The sequence below is a fragment of the Pelophylax lessonae genome (genome assembly GCF_965119305.1).
Source record: "Pelophylax lessonae genome assembly, chromosome: 1".
NCBI lineage: Eukaryota > Metazoa > Chordata > Amphibia > Anura > Ranidae > Pelophylax > Pelophylax lessonae.
The window spans coordinates 782103107-782128065 of NC_138768.1; the positions used below are offsets into that span (position 1 = coordinate 782103107).

General features: G+C 40.7%; 1 protein-coding gene across 1 annotated transcript in view; it reads left to right on the forward strand.

Annotated features, from left to right (window-relative positions):
* Positions 1-2523: 2523 nt before the first annotated feature.
* FAM184B (family with sequence similarity 184 member B) overlaps positions 2524-24959 on the forward strand; it is a 180170-nt gene continuing 157734 nt past the window's right edge. Inside the window, exon 1 of the mRNA XM_082273160.1 lies at positions 2524-3108. Coding sequence (XP_082129286.1) covers positions 2983-3108 — 126 coding nt within the window. The 5' untranslated portion in view covers positions 2524-2982. The remainder of the gene's footprint in view (positions 3109-24959) is intronic.

Here is a 24959-nt window from a genome sequence, read left to right on the forward strand (position 1 = left end):
ATAGCACAGAGCCTAGGTGGCACTCCGCACATGCTCAGGTTGATGTGTATTGCTAGAGAGTTGTTTTTTTTTTTTTTTGGAGGGTGCATGTGATCGGCCCAGGGCCCATTATACAGAGGGTCAGGAGTCATGTAGCCTTATATGACAGTCAGAGGAGAATTAAAACTCCTCCTACAAGCTTTAACTAGTACTCGGCCGCACACTGATAGAAGTCATAAGACTGCTATATACTGCTATATACTGCTGGTGAGAAAAGGTATTTAGCAGTGTACTGTGGGAGACCAGATATAGTGAATGCAGGGTCCTGGGTTTAGTAACACTTTAAAGAGTAACTCCACTTTTGTTGAGAAAAAAAAACATTCTCTGGGTGATCTATGTTCATTACAAGAATTTTGACAAACTTTGTTGCAGATTCCTACCTTTTGTTATTCTGAAGAAATTTCTGTGTGTTTGTCTGTGCCCTTGTGCAGAAGTGAGTCTAATGGGAGCGGCTTCTTAATTATCAACCAGCTGCTGCACCTGCAAAACTCTAATGAGGAAAGCTGCTGGGTCTGCATCCCTTTAGGTGTCATTTTCTATTGGGAGTATTTCCCCAAAATGAAATTTTTGTTACAGGGGATGCCTAAAATCTGACTTGTAACTTAGTGCAGACTTCTGGGAAAATCATTGAGCCAATCACACAAGCAGGAAATGTCATATCTGAGGGGCGTTCTCTACACATTCTGTGTACAGAACACCTCCAGGTGGCCATATTGTATTGCATTTCACAGAAAATTACAGAGCTGCAGATTACGACATGACTTGAGTCACAATTGTATATGCTATATTATTTTTTTTTATTTGCTATTGTTTTATTCCACGAAAGTGGTGTTACCCTTAAAGCTGGCAATACAAAACAACATTTCTCTTGTTTAGCCCATCAAGCTGAATGAGAAAAAGTATTTGATTTCCCCACCCATTCTGAACAATATGGATGGCCAAATTTCCCCAATGCTGGCTATTGTATTACCCAAACAGTACCTGCATCTGATTGGCTACAGTCTCTGTTTGGCTGACTTCTTACCACCTGGCTTCCTCTAATTCTCAATTGAAGTTTTTTTAGTTGTTGGTGTTAATAGGGCCACCCATGGCTCAAATTGGAGCCATAGAAACATAGACGAGTGTAGGCAGAAAACATAATATGTGGTCCATTGAACCATATGTGACCAAAAAAGTAGATTGGTGTCTGAAATTACCCTAGGCACAACATCCCCAAATGAAGCACATGACTGAGGAGGTAGATAAAGGATTTTAAGGTGCCACACACAAAATATAATATAGTCAATTTTTATTATAATCATCAAAATGTTTTATCAAATATAAAAAATGTTGAAAGGAATTTATCCATACAATAATGCTGCTACATGTTTCGCCAGACTATGGCTTCTTCAGGATATTTTGCTAGAGTATTGCATAAATGTTCACTACAAAAGAGCGATATATTAGTACACAAATACATCAATGCAACGACATTTTTATATATTATTTTAGTATTTGTGTACTAATATATTTCTCTTTTGTAGTGAATTGTTATGCAATACTCTAGCACAGGGATCCTCAAACTGCGGCCCTCCAAATGTTGCGGAACTACACATCCCATGAGGCATTGTAAAACTCAGACATTCACAGACATGACCAGGCATGATGGGAATTGTAGTTCCTGAACAGCTGGAGGGCCATAGTTTGAAGACCCTTGCTCTAGAACACTCTCCTGAAGAAGCCATAGTCTTGCGAAACATGTAGAGATGAGCACATTGCAACAGTACTGTATGGATAAATTCCCTTCAAAATTTTTTATATTTGATAAAACATTTTAATGATTATAATAAAACGTGATTTTGTATATTATATTTTGTGTGTGGCACCTTTAAAATCCCATATCTACCTTCTCAACCATGTGTGACCAGCTTTAAGCCCCGTACACACGCACCGATTGTTGGCCGACCGATCGGCCGTCTTTTGTCCAGTGTTGTTGTGTTGGTTGAAATGTGCTCTAGACTGCACACAAATTTAGTCGGCCAACAACAACCAACTGCAGAAGTGATGTCATGTTCTGGTCTACTTTTCGTGTGTTTTTTCTTCTCTGAGCATGCCCAGTCTTGCTCATCTGATTTTTGTCGGCCGAAATCTGTACTGACTGAGGAAAAATTTTATAGCATGCACACCAGATTTTGTTCGGCCGAAAAATCGCAGTTGGTTGTCGGAATCATCATACTAACAAGTGGCCGAAAATTCACGGCCAACAATCGGTACGTGTGTACGGGGCTTTAGATTAAGTAGCACTGCTGATAAACCAGAAAAGTCTAAATAATTTCACATGGACCTCATTCTTTATTATTTCAGGTGGTAGAATTAGACCCAAATTGTATGGGAAATTAGCAGCTCTCAAATCACGTCACGAATATTACTAGCAGTTTCTAAAAACTGCACCTATTCACATCATTGCTCATCCTAGACAATTGTGATTGGCTACAGTCATCCTCAACTGATCACGACTCTTGCTCAGAATTTGTACCAGAGCCTGTGGCTTGCAGTTACGCCTCTGCCTATGTCTCCCCATCCATCACTTTGTTACTGCATTATTTTTATGCCAGGAAAGGAGAATCTGAACCTCATCCTTAATATTACATGGGCTAGGCTGGAAATATTCCTGCGTCTGGTTTAGGACTGGCTCTGTCTGCGAGGAGAAATGCATACTGAAAAGAATTCCCGGCATCTCCCTGTCAGCTTTTAGTCCAATAAGAAAGACAGTCACTTAGCAGCACATGCTGCAGCCTCCCTAGTCTGGCTCCTTTCTGAAGGATCAGGACATCTGCAGTTACAAGAAAGGCGTGCAGGGGCCTGGACTGCCTCTCCTGTGCAGCCACTGCCTTACTCAACACAAAAAACTGCACAGGGTGGACAGCACTGCACCCACTTGCTGAATCTCCTTCACCCAGCAGCATGGCCACAGGGAAAAATCATCAGCATGGCAAGTATAATGGATCAAAAGCAAGCCCTTTATTAACTCCAGAATACACCGAGGAACTGCATGTTAAGATGTGCAAGAAGATTGCTCAGCTAACTAAGGTAGGAAATAGCCTGACAGTGCAGTGTGATTGATATCAAATATAAGATGCTGGCTATATAATATATCATTACAGGGATATTTATGGAAACCAGGATAGATTGCATTTGTACCACTGTGGGTTAGCTCATCCTTTAGTAATACACCATCGCTTCATATTATTATAATTTCTATTATGTGTATATCACAGGTAGGGCTTTTAGGAACAGTGTACATTTACTGCCAGTCTTTTGTCACCAGAAGAACTTACAATCGTCTCTATCACAATCATAAACAAACACTCATTTCAATTTAGCCAATAAGCAACAGAGCTGAGTATGGCTTTTGACTACTCTGCATCTAATGATCTCTCAAAAAGGATTGCACTTAACTAAATGACAAGACGTCATAAGATTTTATTTTGTTTAAATGTTTTATGTATTTATTTTATTTATACAAAGGATTCATCATTTGTTTATAAGTCCTAAGATTTTATCTTATTTATTTTATGTTTTTGTTTTATTTATATGAAGTCAGTTTTTTTGAGATTTTGTTATATTTAGGTATTTATATTCTGTGTATGATTTTTTTGTTTCGCTTATTTATTTATTTGATATATAAGTTACTAATTTAAGTCATTGATTTAGTCACTTACATAGGGCAATGTCATTTTATACAGAATGAAGAAAACAGATTTTTTTTGCTTATGCCCTGTTTAAATAATTATAGGAATTCCTAATTAATATTGAAAAATACATAAATGTGAAATAATATGTGTGTGCGTGTGTGCAGCTACCAAGTCTTGATTTGTTTTATTTTTATCATCCTAAAACATTAAGTATGAACAATAAATTCTGATTGGTTACTACATATTACTGCACTTTGCATTGTGATCTTTCCAAAAAGCCAGTGCGTGTTGCATATATGTTAAGTTTATCCCATACTTTGATATGTTAACTGGCTTCTAGCTGTAGCAGGTCATTCACATGTTAGTGTTTTTTTCGCAGAGATCCCGTGTGAATAATTAATACTTGGAAGTTTTTTTTTTTTCCCAGAAAATGCATTGTGATATTGAGTAAGGGTAACACAAAAATAACAAAATCACTGATGGATTTTAAATAATTTAGAATGGTGCAGAGGCATTGCAGTAGAATTATCAGGTAACATAAAAGATGTGTAAAATAGGATATTTTCCTAAATAAAATTGAATAGATTGAAAAGAGAGAAAAATATTATTCAAGCTTTTCCCAGAAAACGACATGATGGTAGTAAATGTTAGACTGGCTTGCGCATCGGTGTGATAAATATTTACATCGGACACTAATAACCTGTCAGCTAGCAGCTAGGGATGCATGCTGGGACTTGTAGTTCCTCAACAACTCTTAACAACTGTTCTACTGCAGTATGTGTAGCCTTGATTTACACAAGCTAGTTCTTTATGTATTCTGCACTACGTTATATTTAACGGGCAATTGCGCGGTCGTGTGAGGCTGTACACAAATAAAATTGATGTCCTTTTTTCCCCACAAACAGAGCTTTCTTTTGGTGGTATTTGATTACCTGTGCAATTTTTATTTTTTGTGCTATAAACAAAAAAATAGCGACAATTTGGAAAAAAAAAAAAAACAATATTTTTTCCATTCTGCTATATGACATTCTCGAAAAAAAAAAAATGTAAATATCAAAATTTTTTAACCTTTTAGGCCAATTTGTTTTCTGCTACATATTTTTGGTGAAAAAAAAAAAATCGCAATAAGCGTATTTTGATTGGTTTGGTCAAAAGTTATCGCGTCTACTAACTGCGGGAAAGATTTATGTAATTTTATTTTTATTTCTACTAGTAATGGCGGCGATCTGCGATTTTTTTGCAGGACTGCGACATTGCGACGGACAGATAGGACCCCTGAAATTTTTTACACTTTTGGGGGGTACCAGTGACATTACTACAGTAGTCAGTGCTAAAAATATGCACTGTTACTGTAATGACACTGGCAGGGGAGGGGTTAACCCTATGGGTGATCAATGGGTTAAATGTGAGCCTTGGGGAGTGATTCTAACTGTGGGAGGGGGCGTGGCTTGTGAAATGACCACAGAGACATGTGATCCTATATAGAAGGATCACATGAGCTCTGTGATAATTTCAGAGAGAAGAACGGTCGGCTGTGTTTACAACAGCCGACCGTCCTTCTCTTTGAGTGGTGAGCGATCGCAGGTGTCAGGCAGCAATCGGAGACGCCTGACCCGTGCATCCGCTTCCCAGCTGCCGAGTGGGGGCGGGAGCACGCCGGTGGCGGGGCACGCTCGCCCCCTAGCTTCCCATGCGCGACCAACGTAGGTCTACGTCGGTTTGTGCAGGAGAGCCACCTGCCGCAGTAAAAAGGCCGCGGGTGGTCGGGAAGTATTTTTAGCTCCCCCCAACCACCCTCCCTTAAACTGCAAAGGCAGCCTAGGGGGGTGTTCACACTCCGCTTTCACAATGCTTTATTTCTTCAGCCAGCCCTGTAATCCAAGCATCCCTGCCAGAGAGCATAATCAGATCCTTTACTTCCAGTGCTCCAGCAGCACATAGTGTTCAATGGGATCCTCCTACTCTGCAAAATGGACAAAAAAAAGGTAATAACTCCATCTTTTATTGTGCTTTTTTTCCTGTTAGCACGCTCCCTATGAGCACATGAGCACTGTAGGAGAGCCTGTTTGGTACTCCCTTTCTCAATCTGAATGCTGCTGTACAGAAAATTCAGGCACTTAGGCCTCATACACCCTGGACATTTTTACAGCTGCTGTTTTTGGCTTTAGGCATTTTTTTCTGCAGCCAGTAAACTCCCCCAGCATGTTATCCTATGTATCCATGCACACATAGACTATCAGCAATTTTTGGCAGGGGTGTTTTCTGGCTGAAAGAAAGCCCCATAACTAGTTGTTTTTAAGAGGAGTTTTTCAGCTGTAAAAATGCTCTAACTCTGAGAAAAGATTAATAACGCTGAAAAATGCTAACAAGCACGGCTATTCTGTGTTTATCGGCATTTTTGAGCCATTAGCTTTTCTGGGAATATAGTTTTGCTAAAAAAAAAAAAAGCTAAAAAATGCTACAGCTGAAAAATACTAAACAACACTATAAAAACTCATTTTACAGCTACAGCTTTCTATAGCTAACGCTACTGGTGTTTTTATAACATCCAGTGTGCATGAGGCCTTACAGTATACTAGTTGCATTTTAAGCTAAACTTCAGAAAGATATAAATGGATCAAAATAATGCTGCTTTGTTATCATTATTACAACCGTACATGTATTTTATTTCTGGTCCATAGAAGGACACAGGAAGTCTTTACCCTACAGGTTACACTGCTGCCTTCAAGAGGATTAGACAAAAAAGGAAAAACTGTAGGGCAATCCAGGTAACCCCTCCCACTACCAGCATGCATCAGCTTTTTGTTGGTGTTCTAGGAAAATGGAAGTCATTTCTTCAATTCTGCTGTGTAAAAGGCAGCAGTACCTTGTTTTTTGCTGGCACCCTGTTTTTTTCAATCAAAAGTCCTTTTTACGGTAGCTTTCCAGGGTGGTCATCTTCAGCCTGGCTTTTGAAGAACCACATCAGTCCCTACTGTACTTCATGTTGGGGGCATAGCCTGAAAGAGACCTTTGGGCACTGGGTTCCCTATAGGGTGCTTTCCAGATGTAGATACAAGTTGCTTCAGAGCATGCCTTGTCTTTTAAGACTTACTAAGTGAGTAGGCCCATCAGGTCGAGCACCAGGAGGTACCTCAATAACTAGGTAGCTAAGTTGGATAGCTAGTTTTGCAGTTTTGCCACAGAATGGGTTAACACTGTGGCATTCAGCACAGAAGTCATCCACTGGATGGTGTGTTACGGACTCCTCGCTCTCCTTCCTGCCATACAGTGATGAGGAAGCAACTCCCTGCGGCTGCTCTTGCTTGCAAAAGCCACAGGGAACTTCAATCTTCAATGAGTTCTTGCTGCCCACCTACAGTAACCTTGGTCACCACTATCTAACCATTACTTCCAAGCTACCAGCTGTCCAGGTTTCACAGGTAAATGAAGACTTGCTTCTTATCCTGAACCTTTACATTGCCTTGTCTGAATCATGTCATAACACGTCTGATTGTAGACACGGAAGGACAGTCCCACCATTCCTGGTTCCCTGCTTACATTCTACTAGTGACTTTGGGGCTGCTTGCAGCACAGCTATCGATGGTGCTGATGTCTACAGCCCAGAAAAGTCCTCTTTGGCTCTGTTTTGAATGGCTTGACCCTGGCTGAATTTTATACCACAGTCATGTAAGACTTTATGATCCAGATCACCCAGTTATTTGCTAACTGCAATTGTGTGTGTTCAGGGATTTTCTTCCAACCTCTTCACCATTCCTAGGGTAAAAGGAGGCATTTGCTCCATTCTAGAACTCAAAACGCAGAATGTCTCCATTCAAATCTAGAAATTCTGCATGAGATCCAGCAAATCCGTCATCTCCTTTCTTCACTAAGGAGAGTTTCTGGTTTTTGTGGGCATCTATATTGCTGATGCTTGCTTATGTATCTCAATCATCTTTCTAGTTTATCAGCAGTTCCTTTGCTGTAGAGCCCTTGCACAGTTCATGACACTACCCTTCATTTGCACCTTCTGAATTCGCAAAGGGGGCTGGCCCTAGTACTAGACCTGCTGTGTTCTCTTGTGTCCTGATGTGAAAAACCCAGACATTCTGTTGCCATGGGACAAGTTGATCTGGTCTTTTGGTGGACTGATTTGTCTATGTCCGGGAACCAGGTCGTCTTTGGTCTTTTGGCACAGAAATCTGGATTGGAAGTCCTTCCATCCCATCCTTTTGAAGGAGACTCATGATGGAAGTCAGACTGTCAGGCTGGGCAGGAGTCCTGGGTATTTGCTGGTGCAGGGCAATTCATTGTTGGAGGAGTCTCATCACCCAATCAACATCCTGGAGCTTCAAGCAATTTGGCTTTTCTCTACAGCTTTGAACCATTCTGCTGGAAGGTCACATCATCCGGATTCAGTCAAACAACCCCAAGGTAGTGGCATACATCAATTATCAGGGAGGAACCAGAAGTCTTGCCACAGAAAAAAATTGTAGATCAGATCCTGTTCTAGGCAGAACTTTATGTTTCAGTCTTGTTAGTACTGTCCAGACATCGACAATTGGCAGGCAGACTTTCTTAGACAGCAGGATCTGCACCCAGGGGTGTGGTCCCTACACCCAGAGGTGTTCCATGACCTGTGTTAGAATAGGGGATGCCAGATGTGGACCTCTTGGTTTCCAGGTTTAACATCAAACTGGATATATTTGTCTCCAGGTACAGGGATCCTCAAGTAGAAGCACTGGATGTTCTGGTGGCTAATCAGTACACCCTTATCTATGTCTTTTCTCCCCATGAACTTCACTGGATTGAGATGGAGGACATTGTGGTGATCCTCATTGCTTGGACTGAGACAGGCAGATGTGGTACACCGACCTGAAAGGACTCCCTTAGACGCTCTTACTAAATCACTAGGATCTTCTGTTTAAAGGTCCCACTTACCATCCTGCTGTATCATCATGGCTGTTGAAGCCCAGAATGGACAAGTGCATCCCTTACTCTGCAATTCCTATGAAGCTAAAAGCTAAGAAAGTCTACATCTCACACAGTCTATCATTGGAGGTTAGAAGGCATACTTTACTTGGTATGAGTCTCGAGGCTTCCAACCCCTGGAATTTTTCTGTGGGATACATTTTCTCCTTTCTGCTCTTGTCTTGAGTCTGCACCAGTGTCAAGGTACACTCTACTAGATTTGTGAGTACTTATTGTATTTTTTAGCATCAAGCAACTGTTTACCATATTTTCAAGACCACTACTTGGTCTTCCGTTCACACATTCTCCAGTCAAACATTGCAGCCTCATCTGTTGGCTGCTTTAGGTATAAGGCCCGGTGTGAGCTGCAAGCAGACCCTTGTTCCCTATTGTTTTCTTGAGCCTGTTAACATTTGCTTGCTATGCTGTCCTCTCCTCATTTGGGCTTCTTTTTGACATCCATAAAGGTAAAAGATTTCCTGTGTCCTTCAGTTGGCAAGAACAAAAAAAATTCCCCTCACTTCCTATCCCATAGCCACAATAGGAAGTAGGAGGAAATCCTTCCCAAATAAGGTTGTGACCAGAACTGGCCATATATTAGTCGATTTTTGAACAAACATTTGTATGAACATTTGTAGAAACATTTATATGAGTAATTATCAGTACTTGGCAGATGTAGTTCAAAAAGACTTTTCCATCCTACTTCATATTTTCTCATCACTGTGGCTGGAAGCGAACATCCATTTGACCCCACTAATGATTAGAAAATTAAATGAAAATTCTTAAAACAAACAATTTCAAATTAACATTTACTAATATTTACTAGTGTATGCCCAGCCTTAATCTGCACCCATGTACAGTTTGTTTAGTGTACATACTGTATGTGCCTGCAAGGCAAAAAAGGTCAACCTGTTATCTTCTTGTGCTGTTTTCAGCCCTCTGACTATTTTTTTGCAGCTTCAGCAGCTTTTAGGATTTAAATTTAATGAGTCCCTAGCTGTCCTCCCGTTGATAAAGGATACACTTCAGAACATACTTTTTGCAGCTAAATACTTCAGAAAATGCCCTTGTCTGTGATAAAAGTTAAATTGTAGTTACAACTATAAAGTTAATTACCAAAGTGTTATAATTTTTTTCTGGGATTAATTAGGTTCAACATAATCCTTCCCCTTGAGGATATACAGTATTCCACTCATTTCTGCCCTCTGTTTCATTTGAGGTCGACCTTCCTGCTGTAAAGTCACGACATTGAGGTTGCATCCCTTAGTACATGAGGTAGCTCCAAATTTAACTTGTGTTTTTCCCATGCAGAACAAAGCAACAGGTACTGTACATTTTAAAGTGGAACCAAACTCTCTAAATCATCATTAACTATTTTAAATCCTTATGCTGCTAGCATTAGTAAAACATACATGCCTCCCAACTTTCTGAGATGGGAACGAGGGACACCTATTAACAAAAGTATGTAGGCATAGGACACACCCCTGCAATGCCCCATTAAAGGAGAATTATACAAAAAACAAAGGTTAGTTAAACCCACAAGTGCTTTTTTTTACCACTACTATTCTTTATATTGGCTTTTGAAATTTATAAATGCAGCACTTTAGAAATTAGATGAAAGGTTTAGCACTAGGAAATACTTTTTGAAAGATAAATAGAGCATTTTATATACAACTATATACATAAATAACAAGTTTGTACCCGAGCTAGTAAATCTAAAAATCAACAGCTGCAGCTTTGAAGTGAGATAACACCAAACATAAATAAAGAAAAAAGAAGCTGCGCCAATCTGAAGGAGAACAACTGTAAATATCTCAAATGTGAATACTCAAAAAGAATAAATGTGACCAAATATAGCAAATAAATACAATAAAAATCACAGAAATGAGTATCAAAATTTGTGAACAGATAATGAAATCAATAAAGTGTGTCTCTCATATACGTGTACAAAGTCCCAAATAATGAAAGCCCCAAAGTAGTAAATGGTTATAAAGGTAAAGTTGAAGTGAAGGTGAATAGCAACGATGCTGACTTCCCCCACGGTGCTCCAATCAACAAACCATGCATATGAGCTTACAGAGAACAGAATGAGATAAGCTTGTATAGAGCAGTATGCTCATACATCAATTCTCCTGAGAGATCACGTTTCTCGGCAGATCCAATGTGACCACAGATGGCATAAGACAGGACAGCGATATTCCAAAGAGCTATTCACTGATATTGTCTCCGATAGCACCATGTAAAAATAGAATATGCTCCATAGTGTATTAACGTAAAACACATTTATTAACCACTTGCCGACTGCCTAACGACGATTTACGTCGGCAGTCAGCCCCTCACAGGCAAATCGACGTAGGTCTACATCGCTAGCCTGTGAGGGTCTAGGTCTAGGCTCCCGCTCGCTCACGGACCCCCCCGCGCGTGTACACGGCGGACCCGATGTCCGCCGGGCACTCGCGATTGTCCTTTACAGCGGGAGAAAGGCAGCCGGTTAATGTAAACACAGCCGCCTTTCATTCTCCCCTGTGTAAGAATGGAGATCATATGGTTCTGCTATGTAGGACCGTTGATCCCTGTTCTTACACCTCAAGCCACATCCAATCACAGTTAGAAGCACGCCCCTAGGGACACACTTAACCCCTCCCTCTCAAAAAAAGTTAACCCCTTCACTGCCAGTGTCATTTTTAAAGTAACAGTGCACATGTATAGCACTGATTACTGTAGTAATGTCACTGGTAACCCCAAAAGTGTCAAAAATGTCAGTCAAGGGTCCGATCTGTCCACCGCAATGTCGCAGTCCCGCAAAAAAAAATCGCAGATCGCCGCCATTACTCGTTAAAAAACAAAACAACAAAAATGACAAAAATCTTTCCCTTAGTTAGTAAACGCAATAACTTTTGCGCAAACCAATCAAAATACGCTTTTTGCAATTTTTTTTACCAAACATATGTAGCAGAAAACAAATTGGCCTAAAATGTTAAAAAATTAGATTTTTACTTTTTTTGGGGGGGGGAATTTCATATGTGAAAAATATTGTTATTTTTGCAAAATTGACGCTCTTTTTTTGTTTATAGCACATGATCAAAAAATCGCACAGGTGATCAAATACCACCAAAAGAAAGCTCAGTTTGTCGGAAAAAAAGGACATCAAATTAGTTTAGGTACAGTGTCGCACGGCCGCGCAATTGTCCGTTAAACTCATGCAGTGCCGAATCGCAAAATAGGCCCTGGTCAGGAAGGGGGTAAAATCTTCCGGGGCTTAAGTGCTTAAATATATAGAATTACACTCACATTAAGCAGGAGAAGCATCCCCAGTAGAAGTCATCTGTGATGAAACTGACATCACCACGCAACCCGGAAGGACGGGCTATACTACGAGCTGGCCGGCTTATTTGTTTTTATGCGGTCTAATCTCCTGCTTAATGTGAGTGTAATTCTATTTATTTAATAAATGTGTTTTATGTTAATACACTATTGAGCATATTCTATTTTTACTTGGTGCTATTGGAGACAATATCAGTTAATAGTTATTTGGAATATCGCTGTCCTTGTGTCTTATGCCATCTGTAGTCACATTGGATCTGCCGAGAAACGTGATCTCTCAGGAGAATTGATGTATGAGCATACTGCTCTATACAAGCTTATCTCATTCTGTTCTCTGGTAAGCTCATATGCATGGTTTGTTGATTGGAGCATCGTGGGGGAAGTCAGCATCGTTGCTATTCACCTTCACTTCAACTTTACCTTTATAACCATTTACTACTTTGGGGCTTTCATTATTTGGGACTTTGTACACGTATATGAGAGACACACTTTATTGATTTCATTATCTGTTTACAAATTGTGTTACTTATTTTTGTGATTTTATTGTATTTATTTGCTATATTTGGTCACATTTATTCTTTTTGAGTATTCACATTTGAGATATTTTCAGTTGTTCTCCTTCAGATTAGCACAGCTTCTTTTTTCTTTAACTATATACATAAGACCAAAATGAGGGACAAATGAGGAGGAAAGATGGACCGAGGGACTTTTGAGTTGTTACCATCTTCCAATCAGGACAGCTGTCTAAGATTGCAGAAAGAGAGAGTGAGAGAGATTTCTTCTCACTTACTGGTATGTCTATAGTACAGAAAGTGAAGAGAACTCTCCCCAGTGGGACACAGCTACAAAAAAGTCTGACAGGAGTTTGAACCTTTCCTTACTTTATCCAAAAGGAACAGAAACAGTTTTGGCTATAGGCCTCATGCACACTGGATGCTTTTACAGCTGCTGTTTTTGGCGTCAGACATTTTTTTTCTACAACCAAAAAACACTCCAGCATGTTATTCTATGTGCCCATGCACACATAGGCTGTTTTCAGCAGTTTTTGGCAGGGGTGGTTTCTGGCTATAAAAAAAAACCCCCAAAAACTAGTGGGTTTTGAGTGGCATTTTCCAGCTGTAAAAACGCTCTAACGTAGATAAAAGCTGATAAACGCCCAAAAATGCTGCTAATTAGCGTTTTTTGATGTTTTTGATTCCATTGCTTTTTTTAAGCCAGGGTTCTATTTTGAGGTGTCATTCATGGAACATAGCCTGGGTTCACACTGGTGCATGCTAAACACCACATGTGATTTGCACCAAAAATGCACCGAATTCCTGTGCACATCACATGTGATGTCTGTGCAATGCAATTTAAGCCAAATATTTTGTATTGCTCAAATTGCAACACATTTGCACCAATTGTTGTAGGACCCTTTTTTCGCCACACCTTATCACTCCTGAACAATGCAGTGCTCCTCTCTCCTCTAGTGATCTCTCTGCTCTGAAAATGGCAACTAAACAATTACCAAAGGCTATGCAGAGATGCATTGTGGGAAACAGGGAGTTACTAAAATAGCAGAGAAGTGGTTTTTAGCTAAAAACGCCAAAAAACGATAAAAAGCGCTGAAAAACGCTAATGCAAAAAAAGCTGAAAAACGCTGAAAAACTCACTACAAAGCTACTGCCGTTTTTATAATGTCCACTGTGCATGAGGCCTAAAATATACATACATTAAATCAAGCTAATACAATGCATCCTGGAATGCATTCACAGAAAGTATTAATTATTTTCCTCAAAAGTCTACAAACAATTCTCCATAATGACAACATTATAGAAGTTTGTTTGAAATCTTTGCAAATTTATTAAAAAAAATAAATAAATCACATGTACATAAGTATTCACTACCTTTGCTCAATACTTAGTTGAAGCATCTTTGGCACAAATTACAGCCTCAAGTCTTTTTGAGTAAAATGCTACACCTATTTTTGGACAGTTTCTCCCATTCTTCTTTGCAGGACCTCTCAAGCCCCATCAGGTTGGATGGGGAGCGTTGGTGCACAGCCATTTTCAGATCTCTCAAGAGATGTTCAATCGGGTTCAAGTCTGGGCTCTGGCTGGCCCACTCAAGGACATTCACAGAGTTGTCCCATAGCCACTCCTTTGTTATCTTGGCTGTGTGCTTAGGGTCATTGTCCTGTTGGAAGATAAACCTTTGTTCCAGTCTGAGGTCCAGAGCGCTCTGGAGCAGGTTTTTATCAAGAATGTCTCTGTACATTCCTGCATTCATCTTTCCCTCGATCCTGACTAGTCTCCCAGTTCCTGCCACTGAAAAACATCCCCACAGCATGATGTTGCCCCCAGCATGCTTCACAGTAGGGATGGTATTGGCCAGGTGATGAGCGGTGCCTGGTTTCTTCCAGATATGACACTTGCAATTTCAGGCCAAAGAGTTCAACCTTTGTTTTATCAGACCAGAGAATTTTGTTTTTAACGGTCTGAGAGTTCAATTCCAGGTGGGCTGTCATGTTGTGCCTTTTACTGAGGAGTGGCTTCCGTCTGGCCATACTACCATACGGACCTGATTGATGGAGTGCTGCAGAGATGCTTGTTCTTCTGGAAGGTTCGCCTCTATCCACAGAGAAACTCTGGTGCTCTGTCAGAGTGACTATTGGGTTCTTGGTCTTCTCCATGACTAAGGCCCTTCTCCCCCGATCACTCAGTTTGTCTGGGCGTCCTGCTCTAGGATGGTGGATGATGATGGCCACTGTGTTTATTGGGACCTGCAATGCTGCAGAATTTTTTCCGTACCCTTCCCCTGATCTGTGCCTCAAAACAATCCTGTCTCAGAGGCCTACAGACAATTCCTTTGACTTCATGGCTTGGTTTGTGCTCTGACATGCACTGTTAACTGTGGGACCTTATATAGACGGGTGTGTGCCTTTCCAAATCATGTCCAATCAACTAACTTTACCACAGGTGGACTCCAACCAAATTGTAGAAACATCTCAAGGATGATCAGTGGAAACAGGATGCACCTGAGCTAAATGTCTAGTGTCATGGCAAAGGCTGTGAATATTTATGTCTATGTGATTTTTCATTATTTATTTTTAATAAATTTGCAAAGATTTCAAACAAACTTCTTTCATGTTGTCATTATGGTGTATTGTTTGTAGAATTTTGAGGAAAATAATGAATTTAATTTAACTAATTAAAATTATTTTTATGTTGTGTTGTGTTTTTTTTTTAGTTTTGGTTAGAGTGAATTAGTTAGAACCTTTGCCCAATTTTTATTGCCGTCTCTGACTTTATTAGGGAGATTTCTCTTCACTAGATGATCCAGATACTGGACAGAAAGTGACTAGAAGTCTTGTTCCAGTAACAAGCCCAATATTTTTTTGATTTCTTTGTACATCCTTTCGTAGTGACAATGGCCACAAAAACTATTATCTATGATGGCTCACCCCTGGGATACAGCTAATAAAAACCTGGCAAAGGTTATAACCTTGCCCAATCCATTTATAACGAACAAGTTTTTGCCAGAGTTCTACCTTAAAACGTCTTTCCAAAAGATAATGTTCCATACACATTTGGGTGACTAGAATGTTTTATTTGGATATTACCAAGTAGAGAAAGAATCTTATCACTTTAATTAGATTCTGTGCAGCAATCCAGGCTGGTTGTAATTCAAAGATAGTACATTGTCACCCCTGTGATCTTCACTTTCCAGCCAAGTTTATGATGTCTCTCTGTGTGATATTTCTAGAGAATTGTGATGGAAGAATAGTGACTGTCATTGTATTGAACTTGATTGCATAAGTGTTGTTTTGACAGATCTATAAATGTATCGCTGAAGCATAAGTTGTACAGCATGACACACAGCTGAAAATGAGTAATTACCCCATTAATTCTCCTTAGTGGACACAGCTCCTTAAAGGGGTTTTCATAAGAAAATATAAATCCAGAGATATGTAAGATTTCTCAGCAGGGAGATGAAGGAAGCTTTAACTTTGCATTTCAAACACATGAAAATTGAGCATTAACTGAAATATGATTTTGACTTGTAAACTGACCTGTAATGTACTGTAGAGAACACAACTGGTTCTGGAAAAAGTCAAGGTATTATGCTATGTTATATTTGCTGTTGGGGTGTGTCCCTGGAAATAGTGTAGAAAGATCCAATAGCCTGAGCTATGAATCCTTAGATCTTCATGGCCAACCACTAGGAGAGTTTTTGCCAAGGGTGTTTGCTGGGGAAATGTATACATATTTGGGGACACCTTCTGGAAGCTCTTAGATCCCAGGGTTTTGCAGGGGAGGACATGTTTGTAACAGTTCTCTGACCTCCCAGGTAGACTGCCTGGCAAGGCTTAATGCTTGAAGAAGGAAATCCTAAATTTGGGGTCAAAAAGTTTGCACTAGGGAAGGGATGAATCTAATCTACTGGAAGAGTGGCCAGAGAAGCTGTATACAAGCCTGGAGCTTGCTGGAAGTCTAGTAGCTAATTCAGGGAGATAGTATGCTGCTACTGCTTTACAGTCAGAAGAATACAGAGTGTGGGTCTGGCTTAAGAGTCCTTCTTCTGTATTGACTGTAGGTTTTGGAGTCTTTGTCCTTTTGGGTTTCTTGTGCCCAATCCTTCTTTTCTTGAGTTTGTGAGTTTCAAATGGTAATCCATCAAGGGGGGTTCAGAATTGCCTCAAGGGGGTAAGGGGCAGCTACATATTGTAATTTGGCACAGGGTGTGGGTTCTGGACTGGAAAGTTTTACCCCCTTAATGACCAGGCCATTTTTTGCAATTTGGCACTGCGTGGCTTTAACTGGTAATTGCGCAGTCATGCAATGCTGTAACCGAACAAAATTTATGTCCTTTTTTTCCCACAAATAGAGCTTTATTTTGGTGGTATTTGGTGGTATTTGATCACCTCTGTGATTTTTAATTTTTGTGATAAACTAAAAAAGACTGAAAATTTTGAGAAAAAATGACATTTTCTACTTTTTCTTTTAAAAAAAATATCCAATAAGCCCAATTTTTGTCATACATTTAGGCCAAAATGTATTTAGCTACATGTCTTTGATTTAAAAAAAAGAATCTCAATAAGCCATATTTATTGGTTTGCGCAAAAGGTATATCGTCTAAAAACTTTGGTGTATATACTGGAATTTACGCTACTTTTACTTTCTGACTGCCTATCTCATTTTTTTGCAGTGCCAAAATGGCAGGGCAGTTAAAAACCCCAACCAAATGACCTCTTTTTGTAAAGTAGACTCCCCAAGGAATTTTCTGGGAGGCATGTTGAGCGCATTGAATATTACATTTTTTGTCAGATTTGTTTTTTACACAAAGTTGTCGTTGAAATGATATATTGCTCACGCATTCCATGGGTATATGTGGAATTACACTCCAAAATACATTCTGCTGCTTCTCCTGAGTATGGGGATACCCCATGCGTGAGACTTTTTGCCAGTCTAGTTGCGTACAAGACCCCAAAAACAAATCCCTGCCTTCAGGCTTTTTAAGGGCGTAAATTGTTGATTTCACTCCTCACTACCTATTACAGTTTCAGAGGCCATGAAATGCCAAGATAGCACAAACCCCCCAAACGACCCATTTTCGGAAAGTAGAAACCCTAAGCTATTTGCTGAGAGGCATGATGAGTCCATTGAATATTTTATATTTTGCCACAAGTTTTGGAAAAATGACGTTTTTTTTTTTACATAAAGTTGTCATTTAAATGATATATTGCTCAAACATGCCATGGGTATATGTGAGATGACACCCCAAAATACATTCTGCTGCTTCTCCTGAGTATGGAGATACCCCATGTGTGAGACTTTTTGGTAGTTTAGCGGCATACAGGACCCCGAAAACCAGTCACTGCCTTCAGGCTTTCTAAGGGCGTAAATTGCTTATTTTATTTGCTCACTACCTATCACAGTTTTGGAGGCCATGAAATGCCAAGACAGCAGAACCCCCCCCCCCAAATGACCCATTTTCGGAAAGTAGACACCCTAAGCTATTTGCTGAGAGGCATTTTGAGTATGATTGAAAAAAGGAAAAATATTTTTTTCCTTTTCTTTCTTCATTTTCCTTAACAAATGAGAGCTGCAAAATACTCACCACAATACTCTTAGCAAATACCTTGGGGTGTCTACTTTCCAAAAAGGGGTAATTTGGGGGGGGGGGGGGGTTGTGCTTTCTTGGCATTTCATGGCCTCCAAAACTTTGATAGGTAATAAGGAGTGAAATCAACAATTTACGCCCTTAGAAAGCCTGAAGGCGGTAATTGTTTTCGGGGGCCTGTACGCAACTAGACTGCCAAAAAGTCTCACACATGGTATCCCTGTACTCAGGAGAAGCAGCATAATGTATTTTGGGGTGTCATTTCACATCTAGCCATGGCATGTTTGAGCAATATATAATTTAAGTTACAACTTGGTGTAAAAAAACAAAAAAAAAACCATTGTTGTCATTTTCCCAAAACTTGTAGCAAAATATAAAATATTCAACATGCCTCTCAGCAAATAGCTTGGAGTGTCTACTATTCAAAATGGGGTCATTTTGGGGGGGGGTTGTGCTATCTTGACATTTTAGGGCCCCCGAAACTGTGATAAGCAATTTATGCCCTTAGAAACCTAAAGGCACTGATTGGTTTTCAGGGTCCCGTACACAAGTAGGCTCCCAAAAAGTCACACACATGTGGTATCCCTGTACTCAGGAGAAGCAGCAGAATGTATTTTGGGGTGTCATTCCACATATACCCATGGCATGTGCGAGAATTATATCTTTTAGTGACAACTTGAAAAAAATTTTTTGTAATTTTCCCAAAACTTGCGGCAAAATATAAAATATTACATGGACTCAACATGCCTCCCAGCAAATAGCTTGGGGTGTCTACTTTCCAAAAAAGCATCAATTGTTGGTAAAATGTAAAATATGATCTTATGCTGAGTATTTAGATACCCAACATGACATGCTTTAAAGTCGCACACGCCCATGCAGCGGCTGCAAACTACGTACATTTTTAAAAGCCTTTACAGGTTACCACTTTAGATTTACAGAGGAGGTCTACTGCAAGAATTACTGCCCCAATCTGACCTCACATGCATGCTGCAATTGCTGTTTACATATGACACCAGACTGATGCTTGTGTTGACCTTTGCGCGCAAACACGGAGAGGGGGGGTGCTTTTATTTTTTGTTAAATTATTATTTATTTTGCTTTTTTATCTTATTTTGACACCTTCCCTTTCATTTTTTTCATAATTTTTATTGTTTTCACAGGGAAATTAAATATCCCCTATGATAGCAATAAGTAGTGAAAGGTACTGTTTTTAAAAAAAAATGGGGTCTATTAGACTCCAGATCTCTCCTCTGCCATTAAAGCATCTGACCACACCAAGATCTGTGTGATAAGATGCTTTCCCAATATCCCAATGGCGCTGTTTATATCTGGCGAAAAACCGAAGTCATGAAATGCTAGTAGCTTCCAGTATCTTAGGCCATAGAGATGATTGGAGCCATGCTGGTCTCCAAACAGCTTTATGGTCAGCTGACGGAACCACCGGCTGTAGTCTCAGATTACCCAGTGGGACAAGAGAGCCTGAGAAAACCGTGGAAGGCAGCGGGGTGGGGGGGTTTGGGGTGTCCCCTCCCACTGCTTGTAATTATCTGCTTTTACATGAAAGCCAACTGCTGGCTGTAAAAAAACGATATCAAGATGATGCCTAAATCTGCAGGCATCATCCTGGTATGACCACTCGAAGTCCAGCTCTGTACCAGCATGTTGCTGGTCCTTGTTGGGCATATATTGTAAGGTTCTTTTTTTTTCCATGCAGCCTGTGGGCTGAACGAAAAAAGAGAACCTAACAGATTCCTCCATTCACATCGATCGATGTGGATGAAGAAATCTTTGCCAGAAAGTGTGTAGTATGCCCCCCATTAGACCTCCCAGCATCCACCCACTTTTAATGATGAGCATACATGCAATGTTGCTGAATGAAAAAAAGAACATAGCAGATTCCTCCATTCGCATTGATCAATGTGGATGAAGGAATCTCTGCAAAGAAAAGTGTTAAAAATATATGGCGAAGCATAGGGGAGATCCGCCCTCTGTGTCCACCCCATCCCCAATGCTTCGCTATATACTGTATGCTCTTTTTTTAACTGCGGTGGTGAAATCACCTCCTACAGCACTGCAATCATTGATTTACATATATGCTGAGAGCAAACGCTGTTGATGTCAGAATAAACAAATCAGTGCTGCAGCTGATGGGTGTACCTGCAAAGCAAACAATGGTTAACAATAAAAACAGTAACAATAAAACATTACAATATAATAGTATACAGTACATTAAAACAGTAGAATGGTGGTATCTGCAAAGAAAACTATAGTTTACAATGAAAACTACAGCAACAATAAAACATTACATTATAATAGTATATAGTACAGTAGAATGGTGGTATCTGCAAAGCAAACTATGGTTAACAATGAAAAACAGTAACAATAAAACATTGCAGTATAACAGTATATTATAAAGTACAGTAAAAGAGTAAGAACAGAAAATTTACTCAATAAAACGACAACTATTTTTGGCTTTTTTAATTTAAAAAAAAACATTTTTAATTTTTTAAATTTTTCTTTTTTTTTGTAACTTTATTTACACTTTTTTTGTAACTGTGAAAAACTTTTAAATATTCCAGGCTAGGGTCTCTCAAAATGCTATAGCCATCTAACATCTCTTGAGACTCTGTGTGAAAGTGTGCCCTAGACTGTGCCGTTCTGTACCCTATACTAATACTCTACTAGTGTGTGGTAGTGGCGGAAACAGTCCCCGATGCAGAGACCAGGTTGGCCAGGACAGGAGGGACAAGATTAGCGGGTGTCACGCCTATATCTGCGTTTTTTTACAGACACAACATCTTCTTTGGGGTGCTCTTTGTGTAGGGGTAGCAGGGTGGACATCCGGAAAATGCCTCTCATGCAGCTGGCTCACTGCATCTGGATTGTGAGTTTGGGCCACAGTACCTTCTGGATACAGAAAGGCTGTGATGATCTCTTCCTGGAATTTTAGGAGGGATCCACTTCTTCCTGACGCTTTGTATAGCACATAAGCATTCAGCAGAGCTAATTGAAATACAGAAACTTTTTTGTACCAGTGTCTGGCCTTACAGACAATTAAGTACGGCACCATCATCTGGTCATTGAAATCCACCCACCCCATGTTAAGGTTGTTGCTTCTCAACAACACCAGTCGCTTTTGCAATTTGAACTGTCGTATCTGTGTTAATGGAGGACAGAATGTAAACATTCCGTGTGTCCCTCCACTTCACTGCAAGCAATATTTTACACTTCAAGCAGGCTCTCTCCCTGTCTAAGTCAGGAATCTACAAGCCATTGGGAAAGGCCCGGGTGATTAGGTCGCGCGGTGCCACACACGCCAATTCCAGAATCAAAAGGGTGACTAAAAATTGGCCCGCTTGTGTAATAATTGTCCACGTATAAATGGTACCCATTTCTGAATAAGGGTGACTCCAAGTCCCAAACAATCTTGCCGCTGCTTCCTATGTAGTCTGGGCAGTTGGGGGGCTCCACATTGCTATCTTTTCCCTCGTAAATCCAGAAACTGCATGTATAGCCTGTTGCCCTGTCACAGAGCTTATACATCTTAACCCCATTTCTGGCACGCTTGCTGGGGAGAAACTGTTTGAAAACAAGGCGGCTAGAAAGTTTAATCAGGGACTCATCAACGCAGACAGCTTGTTGGGACGTATACAAGGCTGCAAACTATTGGTTGAAGTGAATTACAAGGGGCTGAATTTGGTGGAGCCGGTCATATCCATGGTCCCCCCGAGGACGACAGAGTTCATTGTCACTGAAGTGCATGAACCGCAAAGATTTGCTCATATCTAGTCCTGGCCTTGGCAGCAGAGAACACTGGTATATGATGAATTGGGTCAGTCGACCAATATGACCGCATGGTCCCCAATAGATCTGTACAGATCTCCCGTGAAAAACAGCCCATAAAAATCATTCGGGACTGGTCGGTGAATGGAGGGCTGAATTCGGGGCTGGCCAGTGAATGGAGGAAGTACAGGCACTGCAGAAGTGGTGGACTCCCAATCAGGATTTGCAAGCACATCAGGAAGGACACTATCGGCTCTACGAGCCTGTCTTCAAATTATTGGTGGCTGCAGGACACTACTTGTGCTAGCCACCGCACCAGCTTGAGCCACACTTATGGGACTCGCCAAATCACCAAGTGATACTGCAGTGCTGGTTTGACTACGACCAGGATGTAGTAGGCCGCCGGTGCTTGCCAGTTCACCAAAAGGTTGAGCGGCACTAGTACCGACACTCTGCTGCATACGAGAACCCTGCGATTGTTGCACCTTAGGAACAGAAGAATGGGGTCGGATACGCCTGACCTTAGCAGTGACCACTACTCCATCATCAGAGCTATCTGTCAGGGTGCCGCTGCTCTCTACAAGTTTGAATACTGAGCCTGGTTCTGACAGTGAGGCTTCCCATTGCTCTCATCTGTCATGCTCAGCATCGTGTAGGCCTCTTCAGTACAGTACCTCTGTTTGGACATTTTGGCCAATAAATTTATAGGTACCTAGTGTGACTCACTGGTAAAAAAGCACCTGGCTTTCAAGGACTGCTTGAACTGCTACCAAAAAATGTAACTGCTAGTGCTAGCAGAGATCAGGCCTGACTCTGCTAATGCTGCAGGTTAGGATGCTGTGTATTGGAAGTGACAGTAATCTGCTGATACTGCACTTCTTGGGGGATGGGTAGAGGGGCTATATACAGGTGCTGGCAGGTGTTGTTGCTGATCCTGCTAACACTGCCTTTTGGGAACACTATACTAAACTATTATAGACGCTAGTATAGTTCTGATCAGATCAAAGATATTGATTCATTCAGACACTATACTAGTAATGGAGGTGTTTAGTGTGTGTGTGTCACTGGCAATCAAAGGGTTAAAATGTATAACTAAATATGCGGCGGGCAATCTGACGCTATCCTGTATTGACGCTACCTAATTTCACCTGTGACACTAATACAGTGATCAGTAAAAATATCGGTACACTATAATAGTGACAATTTGACAGTGCAATGAAGGGGTTAATGGGGGGGGGGGGTGATCAGGGGGTTAAATCTTTATTAGGGTAACCCTATCTGGGACTGCCTCTAACTACCACTAACTGTCTCTCACACTAACTGAAGTCACAAGTGACACTAATACAGTGATCAGTAAATTATATGTATACTGTATATAGTGACACTGTGACAGGGAGTGAAAGGGTTAACTGGGGGGTGATCAGGGGGTTAAATGTGTGCCTATTTGTATCAGTGTAGTGCTTGTGTACTCACTGTCTGATGCTCTCTTCTCTCACACTGGAACCGAAAAGGGCTCCAGGAGAGAAGATTGCATCATTTCCATTTCCTGTGCCTGTGTTTACATTACACAGGCACAGGATGCTCTGCAATTGGTCAGAACCAATCACCAGGTCCAGGCCAAAAATCATTGGCCTGAACCTAATGTCTGATGGGTTCTGAACTGAATCAGCACATTGCGCCCTGCACACAACCGACGTACAGTTAGGTCCGTTCATGCAGCCAAGCCACCTTGCCGCAGTAAATCTGTAGGGAGTGGTCAGCAACTGGTTAAAGTGATCCTCTGAGGATAGAAATAAGGGAGCTTCCAATTACACTTGTTTTTTTTTAACAGGCTCCAGGACTCTCCAAGACCTAGGTCCTGGCTAATGAATCTCTGGCCTGTAACAAGCATGCAGACAGTTTAGTCTAAAAAATGATCTTGCTCTACTGTTGGATGTTTAAAATGCAGTAATTATTCCTGTGCCTGACTGTCTCTAGATGTCAATAGATGGGGGAGCGGTTAGAGGTAAAAAAAAGGACTTAGCATTTGACTTTAAGCAAAAAGTTTACATTTGCATATTAGTATCTGTGCTATTTCGTTTTCTTAGACTGTACAATATGGAAAATGAGAAGTGCATTCAATGGAACAGATTATAAAGGTACCACTATGTTTGTCACAAAGGAAACTTTTCCTGAGTGAAATATGGATGCTGTCATTGCGTTCTTCTCATTCTGCATATTTTATCTGCATGGCTGCCATGCTGACCCTCTGGTTTGAGATACTAATCCAGAACAAATATGCAGATCAGGATTTCTATTTAAAGTGATTGTAAAGTCTCCTTTTTTTTAGGTAAAAATAGAAAACATGTTATACTTACCTGCCCTGTTTAGTAATTTTGCACAGAGCTGTCCACATCTTCCTCTTCTCTGGTCCCTCTTCAGTGCTGCTGGCCCCTCCCTCCTATGGAGTGCCTCCACAGGAAGCAGCTTGCTATGGGGGCACCCGAGCCGAGCCACAGCTCCCTGTGTGCATTCAGACATGGAGCCACGGCCCGCCCCCGCCCCCTTTCGCCGCTCATTGGCTGACTGACTTTGATTGACAGCAGCAGGAGCCAATGTTGCCACGCTGCTGTCTAAGCCAATGAGGAGGGGAGTCCCAGGCTGAGACACTCCTGCAACGTCACTGGATCTAAATGGACCTCAGGTAAGTATTAGGGGGGCTGCTGCACACACAAGGCTAATGCATAAACCTTCTGCCTTCACAACCACTTTAAGTCTCTTGATGTCTATACTTGTTTCAGGTCAAAGTACTGAAGTCAGAGTGTCAACATAACAGTCAGGTAACTAGCATTTTTTAGAAAGGCAGCAATGACATATTTATTTTAGGAAAGGTTTGCTTTCAGCTGCGTATCACCACAGTCATGAATGGATTTATATTGCATTTCTTAATATATAGAACACATGAGAGTATTTGTGAACTTACTTATAAAAGCAAAGAAACTATAGAATAGAAAAAAGGGAATAATATTCTAAAATACTTTAACGAGAAAACTGTAATTAATTTGGTCACTAAATGGAGTTTATGATACAGGAATTCTCTTAGAAAAA